At 51.8% G+C, this 26,351-nt stretch overlaps 11 protein-coding genes across 11 annotated transcripts; 7 read left to right on the top strand and 4 right to left on the bottom strand.

Annotated features, from left to right (window-relative positions):
* Positions 1–125: 125 nt before the first annotated feature.
* Positions 126–2,866, bottom strand: BBA_03788 (uncharacterized protein; the record flags this gene model as incomplete). The annotated part of the gene is made up of 2 exons (XM_008598885.1): positions 126–2,639; positions 2,687–2,866. The coding sequence occupies 2 exons, from the start codon at positions 2,864–2,866 to the stop codon at positions 126–128; spliced, it is 2,694 nt and encodes an 897-aa protein (XP_008597107.1).
* Positions 2,867–3,432: 566 nt separating this feature from the next.
* Positions 3,433–6,936, top strand: BBA_03787 (ATPase protein; the record flags this gene model as incomplete). The annotated part of the gene is made up of 1 exon (XM_008598884.1): positions 3,433–6,936. One exon carries the CDS (start codon positions 3,433–3,435, stop codon positions 6,934–6,936), a length of 3,504 nt encoding a protein of 1,167 aa, XP_008597106.1.
* A 411-nt stretch (positions 6,937–7,347) lies between these two features.
* BBA_03786 (fungal specific transcription factor) lies at positions 7,348–9,574 on the top strand (the record flags this gene model as incomplete). The annotated part of the gene is made up of 2 exons (XM_008598883.1): positions 7,348–9,008; positions 9,082–9,574. 2 exons carry the CDS (start codon positions 7,348–7,350, stop codon positions 9,572–9,574), a joined length of 2,154 nt encoding a protein of 717 aa, XP_008597105.1.
* Positions 9,575–10,108: 534 nt separating this feature from the next.
* BBA_03785 (C6 finger domain protein) lies at positions 10,109–11,013 on the bottom strand (the record flags this gene model as incomplete). The annotated part of the gene is made up of 3 exons (XM_008598882.1): positions 10,109–10,654; positions 10,711–10,773; positions 10,954–11,013. The coding sequence occupies 3 exons, from the start codon at positions 11,011–11,013 to the stop codon at positions 10,109–10,111; spliced, it is 669 nt and encodes a 222-aa protein (XP_008597104.1).
* A 568-nt stretch (positions 11,014–11,581) lies between these two features.
* On the top strand, positions 11,582–12,499 carry BBA_03784 (alpha/beta hydrolase fold protein; the record flags this gene model as incomplete). The annotated part of the gene is made up of 1 exon (XM_008598881.1): positions 11,582–12,499. One exon carries the CDS (start codon positions 11,582–11,584, stop codon positions 12,497–12,499), a length of 918 nt encoding a protein of 305 aa, XP_008597103.1.
* Positions 12,500–12,874: 375 nt separating this feature from the next.
* Positions 12,875–13,969, top strand: BBA_03783 (tartrate dehydrogenase; the record flags this gene model as incomplete). Its single annotated transcript, XM_008598880.1, has 1 exon — positions 12,875–13,969. One exon carries the CDS (start codon positions 12,875–12,877, stop codon positions 13,967–13,969), a length of 1,095 nt encoding a protein of 364 aa, XP_008597102.1.
* An 848-nt stretch (positions 13,970–14,817) lies between these two features.
* On the top strand, positions 14,818–15,732 carry BBA_03782 (putative hydrolase; the record flags this gene model as incomplete). Its single annotated transcript, XM_008598879.1, has 1 exon — positions 14,818–15,732. One exon carries the CDS (start codon positions 14,818–14,820, stop codon positions 15,730–15,732), a length of 915 nt encoding a protein of 304 aa, XP_008597101.1.
* An 800-nt stretch (positions 15,733–16,532) lies between these two features.
* On the top strand, positions 16,533–17,465 carry BBA_03781 (Acyl-coenzyme A:6-aminopenicillanic-acid-acyltransferase; the record flags this gene model as incomplete). Its single annotated transcript, XM_008598878.1, has 1 exon — positions 16,533–17,465. One exon carries the CDS (start codon positions 16,533–16,535, stop codon positions 17,463–17,465), a length of 933 nt encoding a protein of 310 aa, XP_008597100.1.
* A 2,083-nt stretch (positions 17,466–19,548) lies between these two features.
* On the bottom strand, positions 19,549–21,231 carry BBA_03780 (F-box domain protein; the record flags this gene model as incomplete). Its single annotated transcript, XM_008598877.1, has 1 exon — positions 19,549–21,231. One exon carries the CDS (start codon positions 21,229–21,231, stop codon positions 19,549–19,551), a length of 1,683 nt encoding a protein of 560 aa, XP_008597099.1.
* Positions 21,232–22,223: 992 nt separating this feature from the next.
* BBA_03779 (uncharacterized protein) lies at positions 22,224–23,141 on the top strand (the record flags this gene model as incomplete). Its single annotated transcript, XM_008598876.1, has 1 exon — positions 22,224–23,141. One exon carries the CDS (start codon positions 22,224–22,226, stop codon positions 23,139–23,141), a length of 918 nt encoding a protein of 305 aa, XP_008597098.1.
* A 448-nt stretch (positions 23,142–23,589) lies between these two features.
* On the bottom strand, positions 23,590–25,113 carry BBA_03778 (protein kinase; the record flags this gene model as incomplete). The annotated part of the gene is made up of 5 exons (XM_008598875.1): positions 23,590–23,771; positions 23,833–23,992; positions 24,040–24,314; positions 24,407–24,726; positions 24,782–25,113. The coding sequence occupies 5 exons, from the start codon at positions 25,111–25,113 to the stop codon at positions 23,590–23,592; spliced, it is 1,269 nt and encodes a 422-aa protein (XP_008597097.1).
* Between the last annotated feature and the right edge of the window lie 1,238 nt (positions 25,114–26,351).

The raw sequence follows: 26,351 nt of genomic DNA, 5'->3' as shown, positions 1-26,351 counted from the left end.
AATCCTCATAGACAAATGTCGCGCTCCTCGCGCAATATACAAGTATTGATTCATGCTTGAAAGTAAATACACAAAATGTTGCCAGATGCGCATGCATGTAAACGCCTTTCCCTGAGCCTCGCTGGTTACATCACAAGTTTCTCCAGCGAATACGCGTCTACTTTTTGACTGATCAGGTGGCCCGTCTCTCGCCCGCTGCGTTGCACCACCTCACCACCCGACACAATTTTTTCCTTGGTCGGCATCTGCTTCACCTTGAGTCCCAACGGCAGGACCTGCGACTCCTGGCTCTCCAGCTGCATCGTCATCGGCTTGCTGTTGCCGTTCCGAACCACCTGCCGCCCGGCGCCGTTCTTCTGCATCGCTTGCCCATACCGCACAGCCTCGCTCACCACTCCGTTCAAGTGAACAGCCTCCTCAATGCCCTCGAGAGCCGCCGTCACCTCTAGTCTCAGTGCCGTCAAAAAGTCACCAGTTTCCGCCTTGTCCGCCCACGACATGGCATCATTGAACAGCCAGCCCCCAGAGCCAATGGCATCCATGCAACGGCCGAGCAAATCCGCAATCAGCGTAATAACGCCATCTGGGGGAGGGTCGTTGCCTTCCGACTCAAAGCTCGTGGTGTCGACGTAGAGCGACGTCCAGGCTCCTCGGACAAGCTCCATACGAAGTAGATAGATAAAGGCCAGCACCTCTTCCGTGCGCACAGTAGTACGGAGAGCCTTGACTGTCGCAATCGCAGGTTGACGCCACAGTTTGGTGAAAGCAAGAGTCAGGCCGCGCGAGCGGCTGCTAGAATCGTCGCCCAAGTAATGTTCCGTAACAGCAATTTCGCGCTCTAGGTCGTCTAGATCCATCTCGTACTCGTTGGATTCGTGAGACTCTTCTTTGAGAAGCTTTGTGCTGTTCAACTTGCTCGTATCAGGTATCAGGTCCATACTGAGCATAAGCGCGCGAATGGCCAGAATAAGCTCAGTTTCACCCAACTTTGTGGCTTGCAGATAGTTGAGCAGTAGCGACATGGACGGCTCTGCGTCAGTTAAGCAGCTTATCAAATCTGCCGCAATCTTTCTATCGTCGACCCTGTTCAGCTCCTCAACAAACGCAGATCGCAGGTTGGAAATCGTCATGTGGCCAGCAACAGCTAGATATGTCATGACATTGCTGTCGGGAAGCACGAGTCTGAGGTGCATATCAATGTCGTCTGAGCTGCCTGCCTCGACTGAAAAGACTTGGCTGAGAGCATAAATGACCCACCGCCTGTCAACAGCGGCATATTTACTGCCGTCGCGATGCCAACGCCATTCGCCACCTTCGTTTACTTCTGAAGCCACGCTCTGCTCATCGGAATAATTCATGTGGAATTTCTCGCGCAAGAGCTCTTCCCACTTGTCCAGTTCGCTGTTCGCTAGCAGTTCGTCTGCTGCCCGCACCTCCGCTCCGAATTCAGCTAGATAAGACTCGGTCATGGTGCCGGGGACTTGGCAAGAGAATTCGGCAGGGGTGGAATGTTTTGCACGCTTAGGTGCAACCTCGAGGGTGGTGCCGCGGCCAATGGAGTCAATCAGCAGACCCTCTTTGCGTCGCTTGCCGTGGCGGCTAGGTGGCTCAACGTGGATAGATACCAGCACATTGTCAATCAGCGCCACGGCAATATCTTGGCTACGAACGTAGCTCAGGAATCGACATGAACGCGGATTTTGGCTCTCGGCTGGCAGTTCGGAAAGATCGAGTGCGATCTTGGCGTGTATTGACCTGTAATGGTAGTTGAATAGCGTGATGGTCTTTAAGGACGATGAGAGAACAAATGGCCGCGACAGCTTAGTAAAGGTTGTAGCACCGTCGGTCTGAAAGGTGGACTTGAGTTTCGGAATCGCACTCGAAAGATCGAAGATGGTGAGAATGCCGTTTTGGAGCTGGAATAGACCAGCGGACTGAATGTCAATCTGAAACACGGCCGCATCGCCTTGGGAGATGGCAGACGGAATGGGCGAAATATCTAGCGGCACCAGTTTCTGCATGTCTGTATTGACTGTCGAGCTGCCCATAGCTGCCAGCACGATAAGGTGTCTACTGGTCTGCTGCTTGGTAGTGCTCTTCGCGACAAGCGCAACAAGCTCCGGCTCCGCAGTGTCAGTTGATTTGGGAAGCGCGCTAAACACTTCGGGTTTGTTCTTGAGCATATTGTCTGCGAATTCGCTCATGCAACCTGACGCAACGTATTCAATCTCGAGCCCATCTATCTTAGTAGCAATAACGTCTTGAAGAGAAGACTTGGCAGCGGCCATCCAGTTTGTAGACAAAGTCTCGCCAGAGACGGAAAGAACTTCCCCGCCCTCACACACAAGAATCACATCGCCGATCTTAGAATCTGTGGAAGGGAGCGAGGTGCAAGTAATGTGCTTGACGGGAGAGGTTTTGAGAGTTTGCGAGGCTGTCGTAGAGACGGTTTTGCCGTCGAGGCTCACTACATCCTTGAATAGTGTAATTTTCTGCGTCGCCTTGTCGCTCATGACGGCATATGTGTATCTTGAGACATCGCTGGTCTCTGAAGTGCGGATTCGTACCGAGTATGGCGCGCAGGTGAAGGACTCTTGGGGCGGGATCGGGTATGAAGTGATTTGCCTCGAGGTTGGGACCTGAGAAAGTAAGTACAAAATCTACTTGGCGCTCTCGTCATACATACATCATAGATGCTTGCATTCTCCCCATCGATACCGACGACTAGCTCGGTCCTCTTTCTCTTCTTAAAGCCATCTTTTTGGCCATAGACTTCCCTAGCATTGATGTTGCCTTTGGTATGATCTAAAGGCCGTGGCAGCGTCGCCAAAACGAATGGCCTGTGAATCTTGTACTCGGCAGTCATGGCGATGAATGGGAGGTTTAAGAAGCGTGAAAGCTGGAGAAACTGCTAGAGGTGGCCGCAATCGCAATGGGACCTCAAGATTGTGCCTCCGTCAACCAGCAGAAATAAAAAAAACCTGAGGCCTGGCAAAAAAAGTCCCGTATAGTGGGGCACAGCTGCCGGGCGGTCAGTCCGGCTTGAGCAAGTCTGCCAAATCTGCTTCGGGTGGGGTGCCATTTAAACGGTACGTACCTTTTTTGCCAAAGAGCGCGTCACCCACGTTGTGCACTGGCTCGACGCGTTCGTCCTCTTAATGCGAGGCCTACAATTAGTGTCGAGCTTCCCCATGCGCAATCACCTACTCTCAACGAACCACTCGAGTGACTTTTCGCCTATCTAATCTGTCAATTCCTCTTCTCTCTGCCCGTATTTCCTCACTGGCCAAGATATACATGTATATATTCGCGACGATTAACCCCATGGACGATTCCCTGTTGCTATAGAAGCGCACCGGTGGAGGATTTATCGAGCCGCCCTTCAGGGCATTCGCCATATACGACCGTTTCTCCATGGGACCTATCGTTACGATGGCGATGGCTGGTAAAGAACCCGGTGATACTTCTTCGAGGAAACTTCATCCTTTCTTTGCCAAAGGTACAGCTTTTCCAAGCTCAGAACAAGCGAGTCCCTCCACGCCTACGATAAACGATAGACACGAGTCGAAGCGTGTAAAGACGAATGAATATGCGCCACTTCAACACCCAGACTATACAGCTTCTGGGCTAGTGTACCATACGCAGCCATTACAAGAAGCCGATATATCTACCCAACAGCTACAGCAGCCGTTGCAGCAGTCGATGCTCCGCCAGCCACAACCAACGATAAGGTCGATCAACTCGGTATCCGAAACACCAGCTTCTTTGATCAAAAGCGAACCCTACACCACGTCTACCTGCTCGACGTCTTGCGCGTCTCATGCACAAGCAGACCTACCAGTCGCCGGTGGAGATGCTCCCACGCCTCAGACTTCGACCTGTCAAGCTTCTGAATCTAGACCGCCCATCGACCAAATGCCTACACTAGAACCTCGGAAACGTGCATCGCCGAAGAAGGTGCTGAAATTCAACACGAGAACTGGCACTCTTGGGTCACCCCCCAAGCCAAAACCCAAAGGGCGTAGTTCACGACTCGTTTCGATGAAATATGGTCAGGATGCTGAAGCCCGTCAACGGATCGGTGACAGAATTTCCCGAATATTGTCTGGTCAGCTCATGGTTGAGAAACTCGCCCCAGAATCCTCCCAACCGAAGCCGGAGAAGATGCCGACAGACGACACGCATCAAAAAACGTCGAAAACACACCCTTTCTTTACGAAAGAGAAACCCGTGGAACCGAAGCCTATCAGCGAGAAGAAGCGTAATACAATCTTCTCGTCAACCCCAGTCTCACCGAGAAAACCGCGAAACAGCTTCACGTCTGGTAAAGGGCCATCTTTTGGTATCAAGCCCATCGGTACAAAAGTCCCCGGTTCTAAATACCCTCTTTGGCCACCGCATGGTTTCAGCCATGTCCGAGGAACTGAACCGCTGGGTCTTTCATGTACCACTGGCCCCAGCAACCGGCCCAATAAAAAGTCCAAAGGGCAGACTGTGTCGATAAATTCGCATGAATCTGTTCTCTGGCTACTGAGTCGGCTGTTGAATATACAGCAGGTGAAAAGCAGCCTGCCTAAAGACGACAGTTTATTCCCACCCCCTCCATCCGAGCTTCGACTCCCGACAAGGCACTTTGAGAGTGGCTATAAACTTGCCAAGCGCATTCGTTCAGAACTTCATACCAGCATTGCTTCATTGAGCTTGTCGGAGCGAGATCTCGACGAAGATGACCTTGCTCGAGTGCCATCAAAGCCGGCACACCCAATTATTAAGCGCCACTGGCAGTCGCTAGCTGTAGGACTATCTGCCTTCGATCGATCGACATGTGAAAGCATGTCTTGGGTTTCCAAGTACGCGCCAACATCAGCAGCAGAAGTCTTGCAATCAGGCAGAGAAGTTTCCCTGTTGAAACAATGGCTCGAAATGCTGCGAGTCCAGGGTGTAGAGACCGCTGGAGATAATGCCAAAACGAAAAGCGAAGCTAAAAAGAAGAAGCGCAAGAGCAAGTTGGACGGCTTCGTTATCGATAGTGAGGACGAAAGTGGTGAAATGAATGAGCTATCAGACTTGGAAGACCAGCCATCCAAAGCGAAACAACGATTACGTCCTTCGGTTGCGAGATCGTTAGATTTAACAGGCAAAGATCCATCCAAGCTGGCAAATACTATACTCATCAGCGGTCCACACGGATCTGGCAAATCAGCCGCCGTATATGCTGTGGCGAAAGAGCTGGGATTTGAGGTATTTGAGATTAATTCTAGCACTCGGCGCAGCGGCAAAGATATTCTCGAACGGGTCGGTGACATGACGCGCAATCACCTTGTTCAGCATCATCGATCAGAAACCGCGGACTCTGCAGGGGCAATTGAATCAGATATCAGCTCCGGAAAACAAGGCACAATGACATCCTTCTTCAAGCCAAAGACTGCTGCGGAAAAGAAGAAAAATAAGAAAAGCCATTTGGACAGATCTCGTGCCAAGGCGGATGCTGCGAGTAAGAGCTCTTCGTCCAAGTCGCACAAGCAGTCGCTTATTCTCTTGGAGGAGGTCGACATATTGTTTGAGGAAGATAAGCAGTTCTGGGCAAGTCTACAGTCTTTGATGAGCCAGTCTAAGCGGCCATTTATTCTCACCTGCAACGACGAAAGTGCGGTGCCTGTGAGCATACTCAACCTGCATGGAATATTCCGGTTCTTGCCACCCCCGGAGCCTGCGGCAGTTGATACATGCCTTCTGATTGCCGCCAACGAAGGGCACGCATTAAAGCGTAACGCGGTGCGTTCTCTCTATCGATGCCGAGATCATGATCTGCGCGCGACCATCACCGACCTACAGTTCTGGTGTCAGATTGGCGTGGGAGATCGGAGAGGTGGCCATGATTGGTTCTATCTGCGCTGGCCCAAAGGAATAGATGTTGACAAACAGGGTCATGTTGTTCGTGTAATCAGCGAAGACACGTATCAGACTGGTATGGGTTGGTTGAGCCGTGACAGCATTGTCAGCGCACCCACCACACAAGCCATGGAGCGGGAGGCAGCTGCGCAGGCTTGGCAATTCTGGCATCGAGACTTGAGTGATTCGCACTGCAGCAAGGACTTGCTTCGCTTGGGTGCCGCCACCTCGACTAAAATTGCCAGCCGACAGCAAAGGTTGAAAACTCTCGAAGCGTACACTCAATATTATGATGCTTTGAGCTGTGCCGATCTTTGCGCGGCCGGAGCACTGGGTGTCGAGCTCACCGAGATGCTTGACCCAACTCTGCCGGAAATGCCTGTGGCTATGAGAGAGGACTTTACCATTGCTCAAGCATTACTCGAAGCCAATATCTTTCAGCCTTATTCGTGTTCACGCGTCGAAATATCTTCAGCCATATCGTCTCTTGCACTCGGCAATCTCAAAACGGCTGCTACTACGCTCGTATCGTCGACATCCATTGACGAAAACGAAGCCTATGGCGAAAAAAAGACAATCGACATCTTGGAAGACATGCACGAGAGGGAAAATCGCACGCTGACACGATATGACGTTGCTGTTGCTTTTGATCCCATAGCAGTGTCTCCCAAGGCTATGGCCAGCATGAGCCTCGATCCCTCCGTCTTTGATCGCACAATGACCATGATCATAGAAGAGGTAGCGCCGTGGGTTCGTGGCATAGTACACTACGATGACCAGCTCATGCAGGATAGGCAGCGTCTCAACGAGCTACTCGACGACGGTAGCAGACGCAAGCGCATGCGGACCACTCGCAGTGCATACTCGGCCCTGGAAGGAGGCGAGCGTCGCACAACCAGAAAGGAGAGATACTTTGGGGATTGCCTTTCAACAGAGGCAGTCATGTACACTGCCGGGGAAAGCTGGCAACAGGCGCTGCCTCTAGGCGCGAGAATAAACGAACCAGAAGATTACCCTGCTAGCAGTCCAATGTCGATGGATTGAGCCCAAGGTCTACGCTATGAGTCTAGGTTCATTGTGCGAGTTCAAATGGTATACTGCGTTTATAGTACAGGGGGAAAGCCAATCAGTCTTGTAGATTTTCGCACGGTGGCATCGATCTAGACAGTTTCTATTGCCAAATACATTCTTACATTCTCACGTTCGAAAAAACTTATCTTCTGGGTGATTCGCGAGGCGTTGTGTGTTAATCTATTAGTCGGCACAAAGTTTAGCCGCCTTTTTGTCTTGGCACTTGTTCCACGAGAGACAATGACGTGACCCGCCAACCTGCTTCATGCATAATCCGGGGAAACTACCCCAGATCAACTCTTATTCCCTGATTCGCCGTTGCAATCGAAAACACAGCTTTTTGGGGGGCATTGCTCGAACAATTCATCGCATCGGTCAGGGTTAATGTCTGCGAGGCCGAGGCAGGCCGGTGCTGCTGGCGCGCTGTTCCCTCCCATCGAGGTTGGCTCATTTGTCTCGCGCCGCCCAGACAAGAGCGAGTTTATCGGGAGCGCAAGCGGAGTCTTCTTCATCAACACTGTATTTCGGGCGTTTGCGGCCGCCTCACCGCGCGAGGCGGAGTTGGCCGCCGGCGGCGGCGCAGGCGCCGACCGTGCGACGACGGGAGGAGACCCGGGCTCGTTTCACAACTTGCTCACAGCGGCTGATGACACCAGTCAGGAGCAATTGGCAGACGGTGACGTTTTGTTGAAATTAATAAACTCGTCTACCGGGATAAGATTGGATGGCTCACGCGGTCAGTCGTATGGCGTGAATATTCCTGAGCTTGGCGCGCCGCCGACGCCGGCTGCCGCCAAGAAGCTCCTCATGATTTACTTTCAAAAGTGGCATCCCATCTTTCCGTTTTTACACGGGCCAACGTTTTTCGAACAGGTGAATCAATTCTACTCTAGTCAGTCACAATCACCGGACACCCGAGGTGCGGACTTTGGTGAAAGCCTACGGGATAAGTTATGCCGCGCCGTCTGCTTTCAATGCGTGTTCAACATTGCGGCCACGAATGCGGATGGGGGTGAATTGCTTCTGGAATCTCGCTGTCGCATCACTTCACCTGCAGTTCTGACAGGGTTGCTTGGAATAATCGCCGGCGACCAGGATATGCATACCCTCCAGGTTCTTCTGGCAATGGAGCTCTACCTCGTAACTCGAATGTCGTCAAGAGCAGCGTCCACGGTCCACGGAACGCTGACGCGTGTCTTGTATCAAGCCGGCTTTCACAGGTGTCCTTTTCGGTATCTGCAGCTGCCAAGGGACATGCTGGTCATCAGACAGAGGATATGGTGGTGCGCGTATGTGCTAGATTGCCATCTCAGCCTGTCGCTCGGACACCCACTAGCCGTGAGCGACGAAGAGGTCGACGTTTGTATACCGGGAATGCCAGAGCTTCACAGTCCCGTCCGGCACTATCGCCAAGCCTCAACAACGACGGCCGGTGACGAGGTTCGCGCGCACCTCCCCATCAACCATGAATCGTTCCAGCGCGGCGACAGCGGCATGGCAAGCTCCAGCCCCACGACAAACGCCGACTGCTCAGACACGCAGAGCCCGTCTCATCATCACAAGACCCGCCCTGAAGAAGCGCGTATCTTTGTACTTGGCTATCTGGTGACGTACTCGCAACTGCTTGGCGCGGCCCTCCAGCTTTTCCACACGTCGATACACAGAAGATCGATTGTGGTGGACAAGGTCCTCGATATCACAGCAAGAATCCACTCATGGTGGAACAGCTTGCCCTTTTCACTTCAAGATGAAGACACTGCAGGCTCTGAGCCATCGTTTGGGGCATTTTTTGCTGTCCTTTACCACCACCTTTTACTCTTCATTAATCGCCCATTTCTTTCATTACCAACAGACCGGGAAGACTTTCGGTCTTCCTTGCAGTCGGCGCTGAATGCAAGTCGGTCCATTATCCGCCAGCTGCGGGCGAGCCAGAAAGGCTCGTTAACCTTGGCTTGGCCTGGAGCTCTCTCGGCAATATGGATGGCCGGGCTTGTTGTGGCTTATGCAAGCCTATTGAAGATATACCCACTGGAAAAGGGCATCTCGTAAGTGAAGAAAATAATTGCATCCAAAGCACACAGTCACTCTTACGCATTCACTCTGACGCATTGCTGCAAGGGATATAAATCATAGTATATGCGTACTCGACGGAATGGGTAGTACGTGGACCAGCGCGAGTCACTGCCGCGATACTCTAAAGTTGATGCTTGACCAATTGACGTCGAAGCCGCTCAGCTTACCGAACAATGCATTCTACATTCCACAAGCGACATCCGACGCAAACGAGATTTCCAGTTCCGATGTAACTGTCGACGCAGCGGAAGAGGCCCGAAACAAACGCCGGAAGAGCAACCACCATGTCGCAGCACAGTCGCCACTCTGGTCCAATGCAGAATGTACGTCGAGCTCAGGGCTACCCACATCATACATGTGGCAGCCAGTGTTGGAGTATACCGGACCAGACTTTGGATTTGATGCGAACCAATTCTGTCGCCAGGATGCTTGGCAAGAGTTTCTGGCGCAGGGACTGAACCCTGGACTATCAGGGCTTTTATTTGAGAATGCGGGTTGGGACTCGTACGTCAAGACCTTTGGAGATTGCCTAAGTTAGAACATGTGGAAGAACCGACGTTGTTCGGGGGACGAGTTCAACCTTGGACGAAATGAGGCAAAAAAAAACGGCAGAAAATTGATGCTCAATTGCGGATATGTCACAGCTGCTTTAATTTAATGACTTGGTACACACCTAGCATATGCCTACTATATATCGGGGATGTATAGATGTATTAGGCTATTAACTTTGGCGCTGTTAACTGGCGCGCTGTTAACTCTGGCGCTGTTGACTCTAGTATTATCAAGGCATATTCCCTGTGTATTCTGGGCATATTCCTTATATACTCTGATATTCAGTAGTATATGTAGAGGACATGCATACACACCGCCTTTGTGCTTTTTGCCTCCTTTCGACCAAGGCTGAACTACGTGCTCTCAATCTGCGTGATACTGGTACCATGAACATCAGCAGAGGCACATGGAATAGAGGTACGTGAGAATGCGACATATTTGACAGGAAATAGCTGAAAGCCTGGGCTGCATAATCTAAAAAAAAAAAAAAACAGGTCTATCCTACATTATTTTCAGTGTACTACCAAAGATACTGCTCTTTAAACTGCTCCGGCATGTCGAATACATGCTCCTGAGGGCTCGAGTCCAGTGAGCCCCCCTGTAAGAACCGAGGCGTACTAGCAACATTTGTCGACAACTGGGGGTATTCTGCCATGTTTTGCGTGAGTGATATTTCAAACTCCATGAGCGAGTCGTGATTGGATAATTGCTGTCCGAGGCGCGCAGCCGATCCCTCCGAAAGACGCATTGCAGCGTCATCCCCCGCTTGGGAATCTTGCGAGGGAGCTCGCTGCTCATTGGCCCAAGTCATTATGTCCCCGGGCGTAGACAACGGAAACGTCTCCCAGCGCGCAGCCATTTCGGCCTTGTCCGTTTTGGCTTCCGAGACGGCATCCGGGATGTGGCTTCTGGCGCCGCTGTCCTGAAAAGCCGCTTCCAGAGTCGCGCCATCAACGACCGAGACAATGCGCAAGAGAGCCGTCTCCGTCTCTCTCAGCCTGTGCTCCAAAGCTTCAGTGTACCCTTTTGCGGGTCCCCTGCGGATTTGATAGTTGAGCAAAGAAGCCTTGCATAGATGTAAAAAAGGGGAAAAAACATGTAATAAGGAAAATCAGGGCTTACCGTTTCCGCAGACCTGGCCATTGACAAGGCTTGTTCAAGTCTCGACAACGCGAGCAAACCGGTCTGCCGAAAATGTCAGTCTGTGGTGCCTAGAACTACGCAACTGAGAAGAAAGAAAAAAAAGAAGAAAAAAGAAAAAGAAAAAAACACATGCTCTCACCTCTTTTCATCGCACTATTGAAATACACATCAGCAACCCAATTGCAGGGTGAGTTTCCATTATTACGCACAGCCTGGTCTTACCTTTTGCTTCCGTGAGCGACATTGGTTGCACGCGGCCCGACCACGAACTTTGGCTGGCATTGTCGACACCGCTTTTATTTACGAAGAAAAAAAAAATCATCGTCGGCTTTGCTCAATACGGCAAAAGCTTTTGCGCAAATGAGCGCAGCCAAATATTGCATGCCGCTAAAAACCCACTGGAAACTGTATGCGGAAGATTAGGCAATGCAATAAGAGGTTGGGGAGAAATGATGGCGCAGAAGTGAAGTGCATAGGCCGCAAGTTTTCGGTTAATCTTTTAAACGAAATGCTCAGCTTATTTATAAGTTGGGCTGGGGTCCCACTGCCACCTCTTTTGGTGGCTTGCTTTGCTCGAACCATGAGAAGAACTGGGCAACTAGGCTTCGGCGGGCCGCGGGCGATATCAACCAATATCTTTTGTAGAAAGAATTCAGACTGATTAAATCTACTGGTTCGTACTAGTGCAAGGCGCTTTATTGAACTACCCCGCAAAATCGCGTACGACAAATCGATCATACACCATGTAATCCGTAACGAGGTACATAATGAGGGGCCCAGCCCAGGTCTATCTCTTTGGCACCGACTTGCCGTTATTGATACCAAAAACTCTTGGCCAACATCTTTCACCATGTTTGAAGGATTCACACCCTTTACTGTGCAAACAGAGTCCCAACCCGACACTGTATCCATATCTGGCCTCAAAAGCGACAACTCCATTGCTGCCTTGCCGACGCTCCTCCTCCTGCATGGCTTTCCGCAAAACCACCGAATCTGGTCTCGGGTAGCACGCCTGCTCACTGGCAAGTACAACATGGTTGTCATGGATCTCCGCGGCTACGGGGCGTCCTCCAAGCCCGAGTCCGTCGCGGCTTATGCAAAGAGCGCCATGGCTCGCGATTGCGTGGCCGTCATGGACGCTCTCGGCTACAACAACACTGGTGGTTTCTTCGTATGCGCCCATGACCGAGGCGCCCGCGTCGCGCACAAGCTTTGCGTCGACTACCCAGAGCGCGTGAAAAAACTTATACTGCTCGACGTCTGTCCCACGCTGGCCATGTACAGCAAAACCAACATGGAGTTTGCCACGGCCTATTTCCACTGGTTCTTCTTGATTCAGCCAGAGCCGTTTCCGGAAATGCTGATTGCGGCCAGACCGCAAGAGTTTGCGCAAAAGTTCATGGGCAGCCGCCAGGTGCAAGGGTTGAACATTTTTGACAGCTTGTCCTTTGACTCGTATGTACAGGCTCTCGGTGATCCGGCCACGATACACGCAATGTGTCAGGATTACAGGGCAAGCGCCTCGTTGGATTTGGATGAGGCGCGGGATGATCTTGCAAATAAAAAGCTCATCAGATGCCCTTTAAAGGTGTTTTGGGGCGAGCATGGGGTCATTGAAAAATGTTTCAACGCGGTGCAGGAATGGCAAGCCGTCACCGCCGAGGGTGTCGTGGTTGAGGGACGCAGCGTGGACTCTGGCCATTATATCCCAGAGCAGATTCCGGAAACTATAGCAGCTGAAATTGTCGAGTTTCTCTGCGAAGAGTAATGGAGAACTGGTAGCTCGAAATCCGAGCAATGTGACTGACTGATCTGTACTGTGTTTACCCAAATCTGCCCTTTCGTCCAAAACGCAGTGCTACATTTGACCGACTGCATCGCGAAAGCTAGTACAATGTTTCTTCCCGCATGTTTCAGTATGTCGAATACGACATCGGTGAGCGTTATGGAGTTCTGGCGCTGCAACGACGGTCGGTCAAGACCTTATTTTGGCCATCGGCTCATCGTTCTGCCGTGTACCCCCACTCTGCTGATGTGTGTGCATATAATAAGTCTCAATTCTTCCACGGGTAGATGATTGATATTATTCGCGCCTGCTTTTCTTTCTCTCGAATCGGTACATCTATCCGGAGATCTCGCAAGCATGGCGGCCAAGACTCTCAAAGTTGCCGTCGTTCCAGGCGATGGCATTGGCACCGAGGTCATGCCGCAGGGCGTCCGGTGCCTCGAGGCAATTTGCAAGGCATACGAAATCACCTTTGAATTTGAGTGGTTCGATTTTGCCAGCTGTCGCCATTACCTAGATCACGGGGATATGCTCCCTCCAGACTGGAAGGAAAAGTTGATGCGTTTCGACGCCATCTACTTTGGTGCCGTCGGCCTGCCCGATGTTGTCGCCGACGACGTCTCTCTGTGGGGGAGCCTCCTCAAGTTTCGCCGGGAATTCGATCAGTACATCAATCTCCGCCCGTGCCGCCTGATGCCGGGGATCCGGAGCCCGCTCGCGGACCGCAAACCGGGGGACATTGACTTTTGGGTAGTCAGGGAGAACACCGAGGGCGAGTACAGCAGCATCGGCGGTAAAATGTTTGAGGGAACCGAGCGGGAGATTGTCATTCAGGAAACAGTCATGACGAGAGTTGGAGTAGACCGGGTTCTACGTTACGCGTTTGAACTCGCCCAGAGTCGTCCGCGGAAGAAGCTTACCAGCGCGACCAAGAGCAACGGCATCAACACCACCATGCCTTATTGGGACTCGCGAGTTGTCGAGATGGCAAAGAGCTTTCCCAATGTTCACGTCGACAAATATCACATTGACATTCTCACTGCACACTTTGTCCAGCGTCCAGACATGTTCGATGTCATTGTCGCCAGCAACCTGTTTGGCGACATCCTCTCGGACCTGGGGCCTGCCTGTACAGGGACAATCGGAATTGCGCCGTCCGCAAACATTAACCCAGACGGCAAGTTTCCGAGCCTGTTTGAACCTGTTCATGGCAGCGCGCCGGATATTGCCGGAAAGGGCATTGCCAACCCCGTCGGGATGATTTGGGCAGGCCAAATGATGCTCCAGCATTTCGGCCACGAGGCGGCGGCAAAGGCGCTCTTGCAGGCCATTGAGAATGTTTTGGCTCGCTCAGATCCGGACATCATGACACCGGACATGGGCGGCCGTGGCACGACGCTGAGTTTTGGAGACGAGGTTGAGCGGGAGATATTGAAAGCGAGCGGGCAATGAGGAGTATACACAAATAGTATACAAAACCCATAATTGACAAAATTGCCCAGAATGTTTGGTATTTTGCTACAAACATATTAGTAAACGGAATCTTTTCTCGAAGAATCTCCCCCATCAGTTCTTCAAACAAACTCGCGCACTCATTCATGGTTGCCGAAATCGTGGCGTCACTAGACAAATGGGAAATCTGCGACAAAGTGTCCCCTTTCAGTGCTGGGTGTGAGTACCATTGTGATTGCGACATTAATCGTGACGTAACAAATGTCATGGGGGTAAGACTCATCACATCAATACGCGGGGTCGACATGGCCTCGGACCTAGCTGCTGCCGCTGGCCCAGCTGTACCTAGTCGAAGAGATGTAGTTGCTCAAGGGCACTCTTTCTGCTGAAAGCAACACCTCGAGTAGTCAACGCACATGATTGACGTTAAAGGAAGCCAACGTGCTTGTAAACTGTACCCATGGCATCAAAAGCACGGCACACTCGGCATTGTAGCTGGCTGTTCTAGGGGCGGGCCGCACCAATGGACAAGTAGGATGTGGCGTTGTCTCGCACGGAGGCCGCGGAGAGCCAAGTTGATTCAACTTGTTGAGGCCTGATACCCTGGCATTGTAGTTTATTGGCTGTCGGGAACCGGCTTGAGCATATCATGATTGGCAGCTAACCTTGCCGCGTGCGGCCGTCAATATCTCACACACCGCGAGGCTGTTACATGCCCATTCACCAACGGTTTTCCACAAATTCACTTTCAAACCCGCCATACCTTTTGCGAGTAACAACTGTTACTGCTTTCAAACTCATCTACACGCAAAAACTTTTCCTCTTCTTTCCCTTGGCATCGCTTCATCATGTTTGGAGGCTTTGAATCCTTCTCAATCACGACTGAGACGGACCCCGTCGTCATCAATATATTCGGCCGCATCAAAAGAATTCCAGACTCTCCTCTTCCACCTCTCCTCTTACTCCACGGCTTCCCGCAGAGCCACCACATCTGGCACGAGGTCACGAGACAGCTAGGCCAGAGCTGCTGCTGCTACTCCATTGTGCTCATCGACCTCCGCGGCTACGGAAGCTCGTCCAAGCCCGACAAGGTCCACCACTATGCCAAGAGCGCCATGGCAAGGGACTGCGTCACGGTCATGGACTCGCTCGGCTTCACTGACCGATTCTTTGTGTGCGGCCACGATCGCGGCGCCAGGGTCGCGCACAAGCTCTGCGTCGACTTTCCCGCGCGCGTTCAACGCGCCCTGCTGCTGGACATTTGCCCGACACTGGCCATGTACACGTCGTCGGACCAGCAGCTCGCGACTTTGTACTTTCACTGGTTCTTCCTGATCCAGCCCGAGCCCTTGCCAGAGAAGATGATTAGCGGGTGCGCCCGCGTCTTTGGCGAGTTTTGCCTGGGAATCGAAGACGAAAAGGACCGGGCGTCCTTTGACGAGACCTGCCTCGAGCACTATCTCAGCGCCCTGGAGCGTCCAGACGCCGTCCACTCCATGTGTCAGGATTATCGAGCCAGCGCAACGCTCGACCTGGACGAGGCGAGAGATGATCTCGGCCGGGGGAGGCTGATTCAGTGTCCGTTGAGGGTCCTATGGGCCGGGCAAGGTGTCATTGGCAAGTACTTTGATCCTATTGAAGAGTGGCGAGCTGTGACAGACGACGGCGCCGTCGTTGATGGCCGCAGTGTTGATACCAACCACTTTATTCCAGAGGCTGCGCCAGATATTGTGGTATCAAATATACTGGACTTTTTTTCCTAGCTAGATAGCTAGACGCGATTGTGGTGGTTCATACGGTTCATCTTCATCTGTGTTTGGTTAGAACCTACCGAATACATCATCATTATCCCCTGACAATCTGGCTCGTATGTCTCGTCTGGCAACCGTGGCAGCTCCGGTTCCAGCTTCTCCAATTATATAATCGTGGCTCATCTAGCTCTGCAGACAATCGCGGCTGTCTGGCAACCGTGGCGATTCCGATCCCTCCTCCATTTCTAGAAATCACGGTCCATCTAGCTCTACAGACAATCGCGGCTCGCCATCCAACGTTGGATCCAGCATAAAACTCTAGTAATACCAAAAAGGGTCGGCTCCGGCTGAAGATTGGCTCTGCAGGTAATCATGCAGCCTTACACCTGCGTCTGGGTTGCCATACCATTATGGTGGTCATGCACGAGATCTCGTGGCTATGCAAGAGATTGGTCAGTCATGCAACACAGCAATGGTCACGTTTTCGACATCAGCTGTTCGAAAAGGATCGAGGAATCACGCCACGAAATCCGCACCGGTAATACATTTTAGCGACTTGCAGGTTGACGCCCGCAGCCTTGTTCTCCGGGCGGCCGTCCAACAGCGCCGAATACGCCACTGTACATTTCTGGCTTAGGGTATCATCGACGTCACTCGGGTACACGAAACGTGGTGCAAGATATATGAGCTACTCGTATAATGCATTAGACCCCGTCATTATGCATTGAGCATAAGTCATTGGAAGCGCAGACCACCGATAGCATACCAAAACGACTACATCATCAGTGAATCCAAGCGTCTGAACCGGCACTATGCAAGCGGAAGCCAAAATCATCAAATGCGCCGGAACACCGTATGAGATTGGCTTTGCCCATGGATCCGGTGCGTCGGCTGAGATTCATGACAACATTGTTATTTACGACGGGTTCTTCCAAGACAGGGCCAAGATAAACTGGGAAGAAGCCCGCCGACGGGCATCGGCTTACATCCCGCTCTTGTCAGCCAAGTATCCGGATATCCTTGAAGAAATGAGAGGAGTAGCAGACGGAGCTGGCAAAGGTCTCACAATGGAAGACATTCTTACTCTGAATGCAAGAAGCGAGCTCGGACTCACCAACGTCGCAGACGGATGCACCTGTCTCGGCCAGCAAGGGCCGGAAGGACACATCTTTCTCGCGCAGAACTGGGACTGGCTGGAAGTCAATCTCGTTGTTCTGCACATTACCCCAAGCAAATCGCCTTTGCAGATGCAATTCATGTCAGAAGCCGGCCTCGTGGGCAAAATCGGGCTCAATTCCGCCGGCGTGGGGACGCTGCTGAATGGCATCCTCGCCAGCGCGCAAGACAGGGACAAGTTTCCGATTCACATTCTGCTGCGGCGTGTCCTGCAGTTCGCATCCTCCTTTGACGAAGCCTTTGCCATTATGGAGGAGTACGGGCTCGCAAGCACCTGCAATATCGTCATCGCCGACGCAAAAGGCAAGGCCGGAAGCATCGAGTGCTCTCCACACGGTAATACTGTAATTCCACTGCGTGGGGAGACCTTTCCCTATGTCGGACACACGAACCATCTATACTCGGCTGATCGGCCGGTCATGGCAAAGGATCACCCGGAAGACAACTCCTTCACCAGACTGGCCCGGTTGGAGGAGCTGACAAGGCAGGACAACGAGCGTGGCATACCACCCAGCTTTGACAGCATACGAACGAGGCTGTGTGATCAGCAAGGTGCACCACGAGATTGACTTTCAAGGAGGTACATTCGGTATCATGCGACTCATCAGAGACCGACGCCCCGGCCATTGTAGGTCTGGGAGCGATCGTCTCCTAATCATGTCACGCCCATGGATAGGATTCTCCGTGTTTCCGTCTGCATGGCTTCGTAGACTCGCCAAAAAGCGTGAAATTGAGCAGCTTTGTAACTCCGGGGCGCCTCGAGCATCAAATTGCGATGTGACCTTCTGATCAGCTGCTTGGTTGTGGCCGGGGTCAAATTGTCTCCTGGGCCAGCCGGCATCGTTAAAGTCTTGGATCGTCGGCTTTTGGCGCGCGAGAGCAAATTCGGGGCTCTGATCGGTCGAAGGCGGCGTCAGCGGCGGCTCGGGATCATCAACAGCGGCTGGAGGCGAAAGCGGTTGTCTGCTCTCGAAGTTGTTGCCATCAGCAACCAACCTTGAAGAAAAGAGGTGGTAGGGTGCCTTCGGAGTTGCCATCAGTGACACATCTCTGAGACCAGAGGGGGTAGGGTGCTCTCGGTGTGGGCTTCCTGGGTTTTCTGAACAAGGGCCTTTTCCTGCCGATTCGGCTTCACGAGCGTCAATTCAGCGGTAGAGGCTTCGTGATAGACTGTTTGCTCGTAGTGGACAATAGCGAGATCGTTAGGTTCCTGCCTATCGTCGGCGATAGGGGCTTCCTGGTCAATCTCTTCTATGATGCCGTGTAGCCTAGCTAAAGGTACAGCTTAGGTCTTAGTCTTCTGTACGAGCTTCCTCCTCTCGGTTCGCGGAGAGCTAAGTCGCCAGGAGGTACTTCGTGATACACCGCTTTCTCGTGATAGACGATCAGAGGTTATCGAGGTCCCTCCTCCTGATCGCAGGGAGCCGATTGGTCAAAAAGGGGCATCTCTCAGGCTAGCAGCTTAGGATAGACCTACTGCTACATCTTCTGCATTCTTCTTAACCATGCTTGGTCCCTGTGGGCAATTGCTGATCAGTGCCGCTTCAGGGGGTTATTGGGCGTCAATTGACACAGAATCTGATTCTCAATAATTGCTGTCGATGATGTTCTATCCGTAGTGCCTGAGGCAAGCTACCACGTTCCGACATCACCAATCAGACCGGAGGTGGTATCTATGGTGCTCTTGGAGTTGTTGGCATTGTGATCCACTCATCAGCAACCAACCCGTGCGAGCAGAGGTGGTAGGGTGCTCTTGGAGGTTTTGTCATTGTGATTCGTCCCTTGAATTATGAGGAGTGCAAGAGTAAGCTGCAATGAGCTCGTCGTAATATGCTCCCATTTAGCGAGACCAGCTTCAAGTGACAGGTTCGACGTTAGTCGGCATTCAAAGGCCCATCAGCGACCGACGCATGAGACCAGAGGGGGGGAGGCTGTATTGAACTCCAGATTCGACTTAAGTCGGCATTTGAAGGCCCATCAGCGACCGACCCATGAGACCAGGGGGGGAGGCCGTATTGAACTCCTGCAGCATAAGTTAATTGCATGGCTTACGTCAAGGTAAAGCTGCGAAGATGGTGGTGTAGTAGACGTACCCCGATATTTTCTTCATTTGATCCCATCAATGTCAAACATTGTGCCTTTTGTCCCCGAGTATACAAGCTTTGCGTATTGTTGTTTGGGTTGATTCTGTCAATGAGAATTCCCGAACGGAGCAATGCTCCTGTCGAAGCGAAGCAGCGTGCCTCAGTCAACGCGGCAGCTGATTGACCCACTTTCCTTCGAAGGCCCCCCCCCCCCCCCCCCAGAGCAAGATCGCAGTAACTTGGCCGCAATGGCCTTCTCCTCTCACAGACACTTGACCACTACTTAACTATACAGTTCTTCGGGCGGAATTTGAAGTTTTTTTTTTTCATCTGCCGGGGGCACTGCAGTGCGCGTCGTCTTTCACGAAAAGGTGACCATATTTCATGGTGCTCGCTCGCCCCTATACCAACATTACACGTCAGACGAGCAAAATGCCCGGTCCGGAGCATCAAATCACAGTCAAGTAACTGGATGGCATAACTCCTCCCTTGCTGAGGTGGTTCTCCCGTTTTGATATTTCGTTTGCCCTTGCATAAGTCCAGGCAGTCCCAAATCTGAAACCTTCGCTCAGAATTTTTCGAATTTTGTGAGAATTTTCTTGTCGGCAAAGAAGTTCTCCAGCCGCCGAGTCTGCCTCAAGTAGCCACGAATCCTCTCGCCCACGGGGTGCTTCTTCTGCACGTGCACTTCAATCTGCTTGAGATTCGGCAGCCGCTGGGCGCGTAGTTCCTCGAAACGCCAGAACATACGCTCGACGCAGGCGCTGTTCCGAGGCGCGGCGGGCGTGTGAATGATGAGCGTCTCAAGCGACTCGGGCAACGCGCTGACAAGACGCCAGACCCTTTTCCCGCTCTTGTACATCTTGCGCTTATCGTCGGGGTGGAACTGATCCCCGAGTAGAGGCTTCACAAGACGAAAGCCACGAGGGGTCCGCATTGTCCCCTCAGGTATCGCGCCCTTGGCACTTTGTGCATTCATATATTTGTCATCCTCTTCCTCGCTGGTTTCCTCCTGATCCTCACTGTCTTCGCTGTCTTCAGTAACATGCTCGTCTGCAATATTCTCCTCATCACTGCTCTCCTCGCTTGTGTCTTTCCTAAGAAAGGATACTGCATCCTCGGGGCTCATCGATCCAGCTCCATTCACAAAGAATATGGTGCTCAATTCCAGATATTTCAAGCGTGTGAACTCCCGGAACGAGCATTCTACAACATCAGTGTCTGGCCAGAGCTCACGCCCAGTGAAGACTAGCTTTTCCAGGCTCGCAAAAGTCCCCGTAATCACGGATCGCATGAACAGATCGGCCTGGAATCCTTTTCCCATAACCTCGTCTCTGGTAGAGTACTCCATTTCCAGGACACGCAGCTTGTGCATATTCTTGAAGAGAACTTTGGCGCTGTGCCCGCAAATGTCATAGTGATTCAACTTCATAACCTCCAAATTGCGGCCCAATGTGCGGAAGGCTGTTCTTCCACGGGCAAAGGCGCATTTTCCGAACGTGTGATGCAGCTCTTTCAACGAGTCAAGCGCTAGGAAAGGAAATAGCTGTTCCATTACCGTTCCGACCCGCAGGTCAACGTTGCGGGCCGGAAGGATAGCGCGCAGCTTCTGCAAGGGTTGATCTTTCAAGGCTTTGTCGTTTGCTCTCGTGACAAGAAGACGCAGTAGTCTGGTAACTATATGCCTGCTGCTATCTCGATTGGTGATGATGCGGTGGTTGCACCACTCTTCGGGCAGAATCAACGTCTCAACGTTGACGAGGAGCGTTGCCAGAAAGGGAACGCCGAATTCGGCAAAGGGTATTTCTCTGTTATAGTACTCCAAATCTCGCACAATTTCTTCCAACCAAAGCTCAGCTGGCTCATCAAAGTCGTCACGAAGCATGGAGAGATGGGGAGACCCGAGCACCAACGGGGAAAGCCTCTTGGTCATTCTCTCGACGTAGTCAGCGTCTCTCATGTCTGTTTCTTCACAGTAATATCGGCCATCCAGTTCGACGTGGACCATGTAGGTAGCAATAATGGGGTCATCGGCAATTACTGCCAGCAGATCGGAAATCGTCGTCAGGCCGCTAAAATCGAAGGAGAAGTTACGGTACCTCCTGCGGTACTCATTGTGTCGCGGAATGAGTGGCTTAGCCCAATCGTATGCTTGCTTGCACGTAAGTGACAGGCTCTCAAAATCGTCTGGCATTATATAGCTGGCAATCATTGCCAGCAGCTCGGGGGGGGGGGGTTGCGAGAGGCCCATGACTGCGCAGGGGGGGGGGGGGGGGCCAATCTTGCCCGGGATCGAGTGAATGACAGTTTTGATACAGAACTCGAATGGCGCACGGTGAGCGTTCTTCTTTCTCCTTGCTTGACAAGTGAAATTTCGAGCCTGATCCTGGTCGCGTGTTTGTCCAGTGAAGCGGGGCCTAATAAGGGGAGATGGCGAGGACGGTGTCGCGGCTGAAGACTCCAAAAATAAACATAAGCGCGCAAGTCTGCCATCATTTCACATAGTACCTAAATAGACGTACTATCTCTTTATCAATGTCAACATCAGGCACCGCCAGCTCTGCTATAGGGCGCTGACTATAAACGCCACTCAGGTACCCGCCGGCGTCCGCGCCCGCGCCATCAGCTGCGTTTCTCGATATTATCTGCCAACTACACTCGAAGCTGATAGAACAAGTTCATGATATTTCACATGCAATGCAACCGAAGCGACGCTCAGTGGAACTTGTGGGTGTCAGCATATGTCCCTGACCCTGAATATTCTGGCCCGTCTTATTCTCATTCGATGTACATGCGAAAGAAGAATACGAGTATCTAACAAATCAAAAGAGTTTTCCTGAATACTGCCCAGCCAGCCACGTCAGGCATCTGCAGCCCGATCATGACCTGAGGCTTGACAGTCACTGCTGCTGCCTGGGGTTAAAAAGACCTGAAATTTGCCCAATCCCCCTTCACACCCTGCTCTTCTCCTCCTTCCTTGCTGGCTTCAAATTATAGGATTCCATCATTCAGCACAGAGTTGCCACCGGAACCATGGTGGAAATGGCATATGGCAGGCAAGTCCCGGGGGAGCGGCGGCAAGGTTGGCAGTGATCAAGAGCCGGCGGCTAACCTCGACCAAATAGCATCCTTGGGTCCAAACCCTACCTCTTCCTGGTCGGGCCGCAGAAGCGAGAGTTCTTTGTTCATGCGTCTCTGGCGGCCGGCCAGTCTGCGGTGCTTGATGCGTTGGTGAATGGGTCCATGCAGGAAGCCACGGAGGGCTGCACGGTGTGGGAAGGGGTCGATGAAGACACCTTTGTCCGCTTCGGTCAATACGTGTATACCGGCAACTACGAGGGCAGTGTTCCGTTTGAGCCACCGGCCGTGGAGGAACCCGCGCCGGAGCTAGACGCGGAGCAACCTGCGCCAGAGCTGGTCGCAGAGGAACCTGCGCCGGTGCTAGAAGCGGAAAACGCCGCGCCGGAGCCGATGGACGCAAGCGGACCGGCTGAGGAACCTCCAGGGACAGACCGTCCTGCAGAGGAGCCCGAGGTCGCCAAAGAAGATTCGCCGGCCGAAGCACCGTGTGAACCTAAGCCAGAACCGGCAGACGCTGGCTTTTGGAGTGCTCCTCCGAGATCTGCCGAGAAGAAAAAGAAGAAAAAGTCCAAGATCCTCCTAGATCAAGACATTTCAATGGACTTTTCCTCCGAGCTGGACGAGTTCAAGACGGTCGCTCCGCCACTGACGAGGGACGATGCATGGAAAAGCTTTGAAGAGAAGCAATATGAAGCCGGCGGTGACAACGCCAACTACTCGGTGCCCCCCAATCCCAAAAACCGCCGAATAGTGTACGAGCAAGTTTTTCTCGAGCACGCCCGCGTCCACATGATGGCCTACTACTACGACATGCAGCCGCTCGCGCAGCTCGCCCTCTTCAAGCTCCACCGGGCGCTGTGCACTTTTACGCTGCACGACGAGCGCATGGGCGACGTGGTCGGCCTGCTGCGGTACTGCTATCGCGAGGATGATCGGCCGCTGCTCCGGGCCATGGTGAGCGAATACGCCGCCTGCCACGTCAAGCAGCTCTGGGCCGACGCCGAGTTTCGGGAGCTGTTTGGTGAGCACGGCGAGATGTCGGTCGCCATTATGGGGTGCATCATGGAGAGATTGCACTGAAAGATGGGTTCTTTGTAGATGAGCTGCAAGACACATGGTGTGACTTGCTAGGTTGCTGGATTTCTCCCTTTTCATTCGCGACGTTGTCGACTTCATTGCTGCTCTTAGCGCAATGCAGCTTGACGTTTGAAATTTTTTTTTCTGTTTGTCTTTGTCTTAATAGCGCAGTCTAATCAAGCCCTTGTGTTGATGGACGTTGTGAAGTTCAGGTGGATTCATCAATGTAAGCTTGAAACAGTAGGCCCTGTCGCAAACGGCACGAGTTCGAAGGTGGCTCAAAGTATCGTCCGGAGGCTTTGGCTGGCCTTTCACTGAATCGCCCCTTTCTAACGGAGCGAGTCCTGTGGCAGCAAGGAGGGATTGTAAAATGATATGAGCAATGTTGCGAAATAACGGATTCGCACGTCCTCAATGACGAAGATTTCATGAATGCCTTGTCTGTCAATCGTTACATGTTCTGGGTGAGAAATTTGTCCTCGAAGAGATCTTGCGCCGATGACCGATCTTCAGGGAGCCATCGCAGTATTTTACGAACAAATTGAAGCATCAATGCCTTGTCTTCGCCATTCAATCGTTTCTCACGGCTTTCCAGAGATTGGGCAGGTATTGGCGTCGCAGCGATCCAATTCCCTTTATGCGGTGTTAGTTAAGTACATGGCTTACTCTCAAGAGCGATTCTTGGCATGCTTACCGTCGGAATCCCAGTACTGCCGGCACTTGCTACTTCTCTGGAGGAAAGCCTTCGGTGGCGGCCCCAAAAGAGATACCATCTCAGCAAGATGCTGCTCATCATCGAGATGACCATCCTTCACAGCACGGAAGAGACGGCCACCTTCGAATAGATCCCAAACCTAAGTAAGTTAGTCCATATAGAGCTAATATAAGCTCAGTTACATACCATGAGACCAATAGACCATATGTCTATCTGCGAGTCCCACTCCATATCCAGTATTATTTCAGGTGCCCTATAAACGCCCGGCATAACATCTCCAGAGTGTTTCTGTCCTGGCTCTCCCAGACGAGCTGCTCCGAAATCGCAAAGAACCGGTGCCCCGCTGGTGATGGGCATGGTCCAGGAACGATATATCGTACGATCGGCGAGTACCTTGCGGGGGCACGGACTTTTCAGTTCCCCTTGCTCGACTTTTGCGATCGCGTTGGGGTCATTCACTCCTAGTAGAACGTTGTTCGGTGAGATATCTCAGATATGTTAGCCAGCCGGTTTTCCAATCGGCCATTAAAAGCAACAAAGTTCGGTATCTTACCTGTGTGTACCACTCCAATCTGGTGGAGAAAATCCAAAGCTAGGATAAGCATAGCCAGAGTTTGCTGTAAAATCTCCTTGCTGAGACCCCTTTCAGGGAAAAGCATTCTGAAGTCAGTGTACGTCAATCCTAATGGCGCGAAAATGAGGCATTCATGTGACCCATGGGGCCCGGCGACTTTGAAGTTATCTAGAACCATTCGCAGACGCTCCCTCCCAGGATGCTCAGCGATGACACTGCTGATTTGTTCCGATATCTTCACTTCATTGTCGATGCCTTGTCCAGTAATGCAGATCTTCATTGTAGAATAACAATCTTTCCTATCGAAAATTACGACATTAACAGCAAACGGGCACGGGAGCGCGCGACACATACTGGAGATCCCGGCAAAGCCAAACAGTCGAAGTCGTGCCAAACCCTAGCTTCGCAAGCACTTGGTATCTAGCATGGAAAATCTCGCCAAGTTTCACGGGATAGAACTTTTCTGCAGCATAGCTCGGAGTAGTCTCCTCCTCAATCGGTACGTGCAAAGGAAGGATATCAAAGCCTGCGGTAGGTATTGTTTGGACGCCGGTGGTCAATTTTCGTAGAGTACGTGCGCCGGGTCGAACAGGACAGCTTCTGCTGAAGAAAAATTGGGTGCTGGAAAGGAAAAGCCGAGTTCGACCCGTTTTCATAAAGTGTTTCGTTACCTGTGCCGCATACATTGCTTCGATTGTTGTTGAAATGCGACTGGGGACACGGGTAACTTTGGACAATTTCTCGAGCGTGTGTTCTCTTTTTAGGGGGTTTCAGGGGGCTTAGGCCCGTGGTGCCGTGCGGTGGAAGTCGCTGTCGTTTGCGTTGATCATCTCGGAGCGCACAGGATAGGTATCTTCCGTAGCCAATGCAGAGGATGGATATGCTTCGATGCCAATGCTCGTCATTCACGACGGTCGCAGCTTATCGCGAGCGATCATGGCGCCGCCTCAAAAGGCAACCAATCGTATCATTGATGCAATTGCTAAAGATAAAAGCGGAAGAATGAAAGATGAAACGTATCGAAAGAGGGTGTCAAGCAAGACAGAGTCGAGTCGCCTCTTGGCCGAATCAAAAGGTAATTGTTTTGCCGTTGTCTCGTGCTGTTTGCGACAAGACCATTTGCTCTTGGTTGGCGGCGTCTTTTATTATTGGTGGTATGGTACAAGCTGGCTATTACTCAGCCTGGCTACGCACCCTATCTCAGCTCGACTCGCCAGTCATCTATCCAATGCAGAATACCTTTTACCTAGTGATTCATCGTAGCTTCGTTCTTTATTATCCCTCTCCATACATATGGTGTGCATCTCATCCCTCCAAGGCGTGAACCGTTAGTGTCGGAACTAATCATAGATTCACACACAATGTGTCGTAGTAAAAATGCGGATCCACACCTTCATTGATTTGAATTAGGCCCTATGCGTTCACACAATGCGCCACGATCGTCGCGATACAGTCACACTTGTACCACGGGATGATTGGTGTAACGCAACGGCATTGCCAATCAAGGCATTTTTCTAGTTGACCGAGTCCATATTTCCTTGTTCTCAAATTCGATCCTCTTTATTGTTTTTTTTTTCCCTTCCTTCTTTCTGCCCCCAAAACCGCATGCTTCTACTGATCCAGTTGCTTCGAGAGAAACCATAATGAATTTGCAGGGTTCAACTCCATGGCAGCCCACCACGAAATCGTGACGCACAAGGCTGCGTAATAATAAGAGGAGTCTCAAAAATAAGCAACAAATTAAAGTTGACCTTTCTTTAGCGTCCCTGTCTTTTTTCTCTTTTTTCTCTTGTTTTTCTTCAATATTTGACTCACCGAGCAGGGCTCAAGTCCACAAAGTTCCCACTAGTCCGCCTCGTCAATTCAGCTTACAAGCCTAACGCGCAAGCCAGTGGGGATGGCGAGTACGCAACTGATTCCTCAC

This window comes from Beauveria bassiana (assembly GCF_000280675.1).
Source record: "Beauveria bassiana ARSEF 2860 unplaced genomic scaffold BBA_S00008, whole genome shotgun sequence".
NCBI classification, from domain to species: Eukaryota; Fungi; Ascomycota; class Sordariomycetes; order Hypocreales; family Cordycipitaceae; genus Beauveria; species Beauveria bassiana.
The sequence above is the reverse complement of the archived record's forward strand: the minus strand, read 5'-3'. Positions and strand labels throughout refer to the sequence as shown.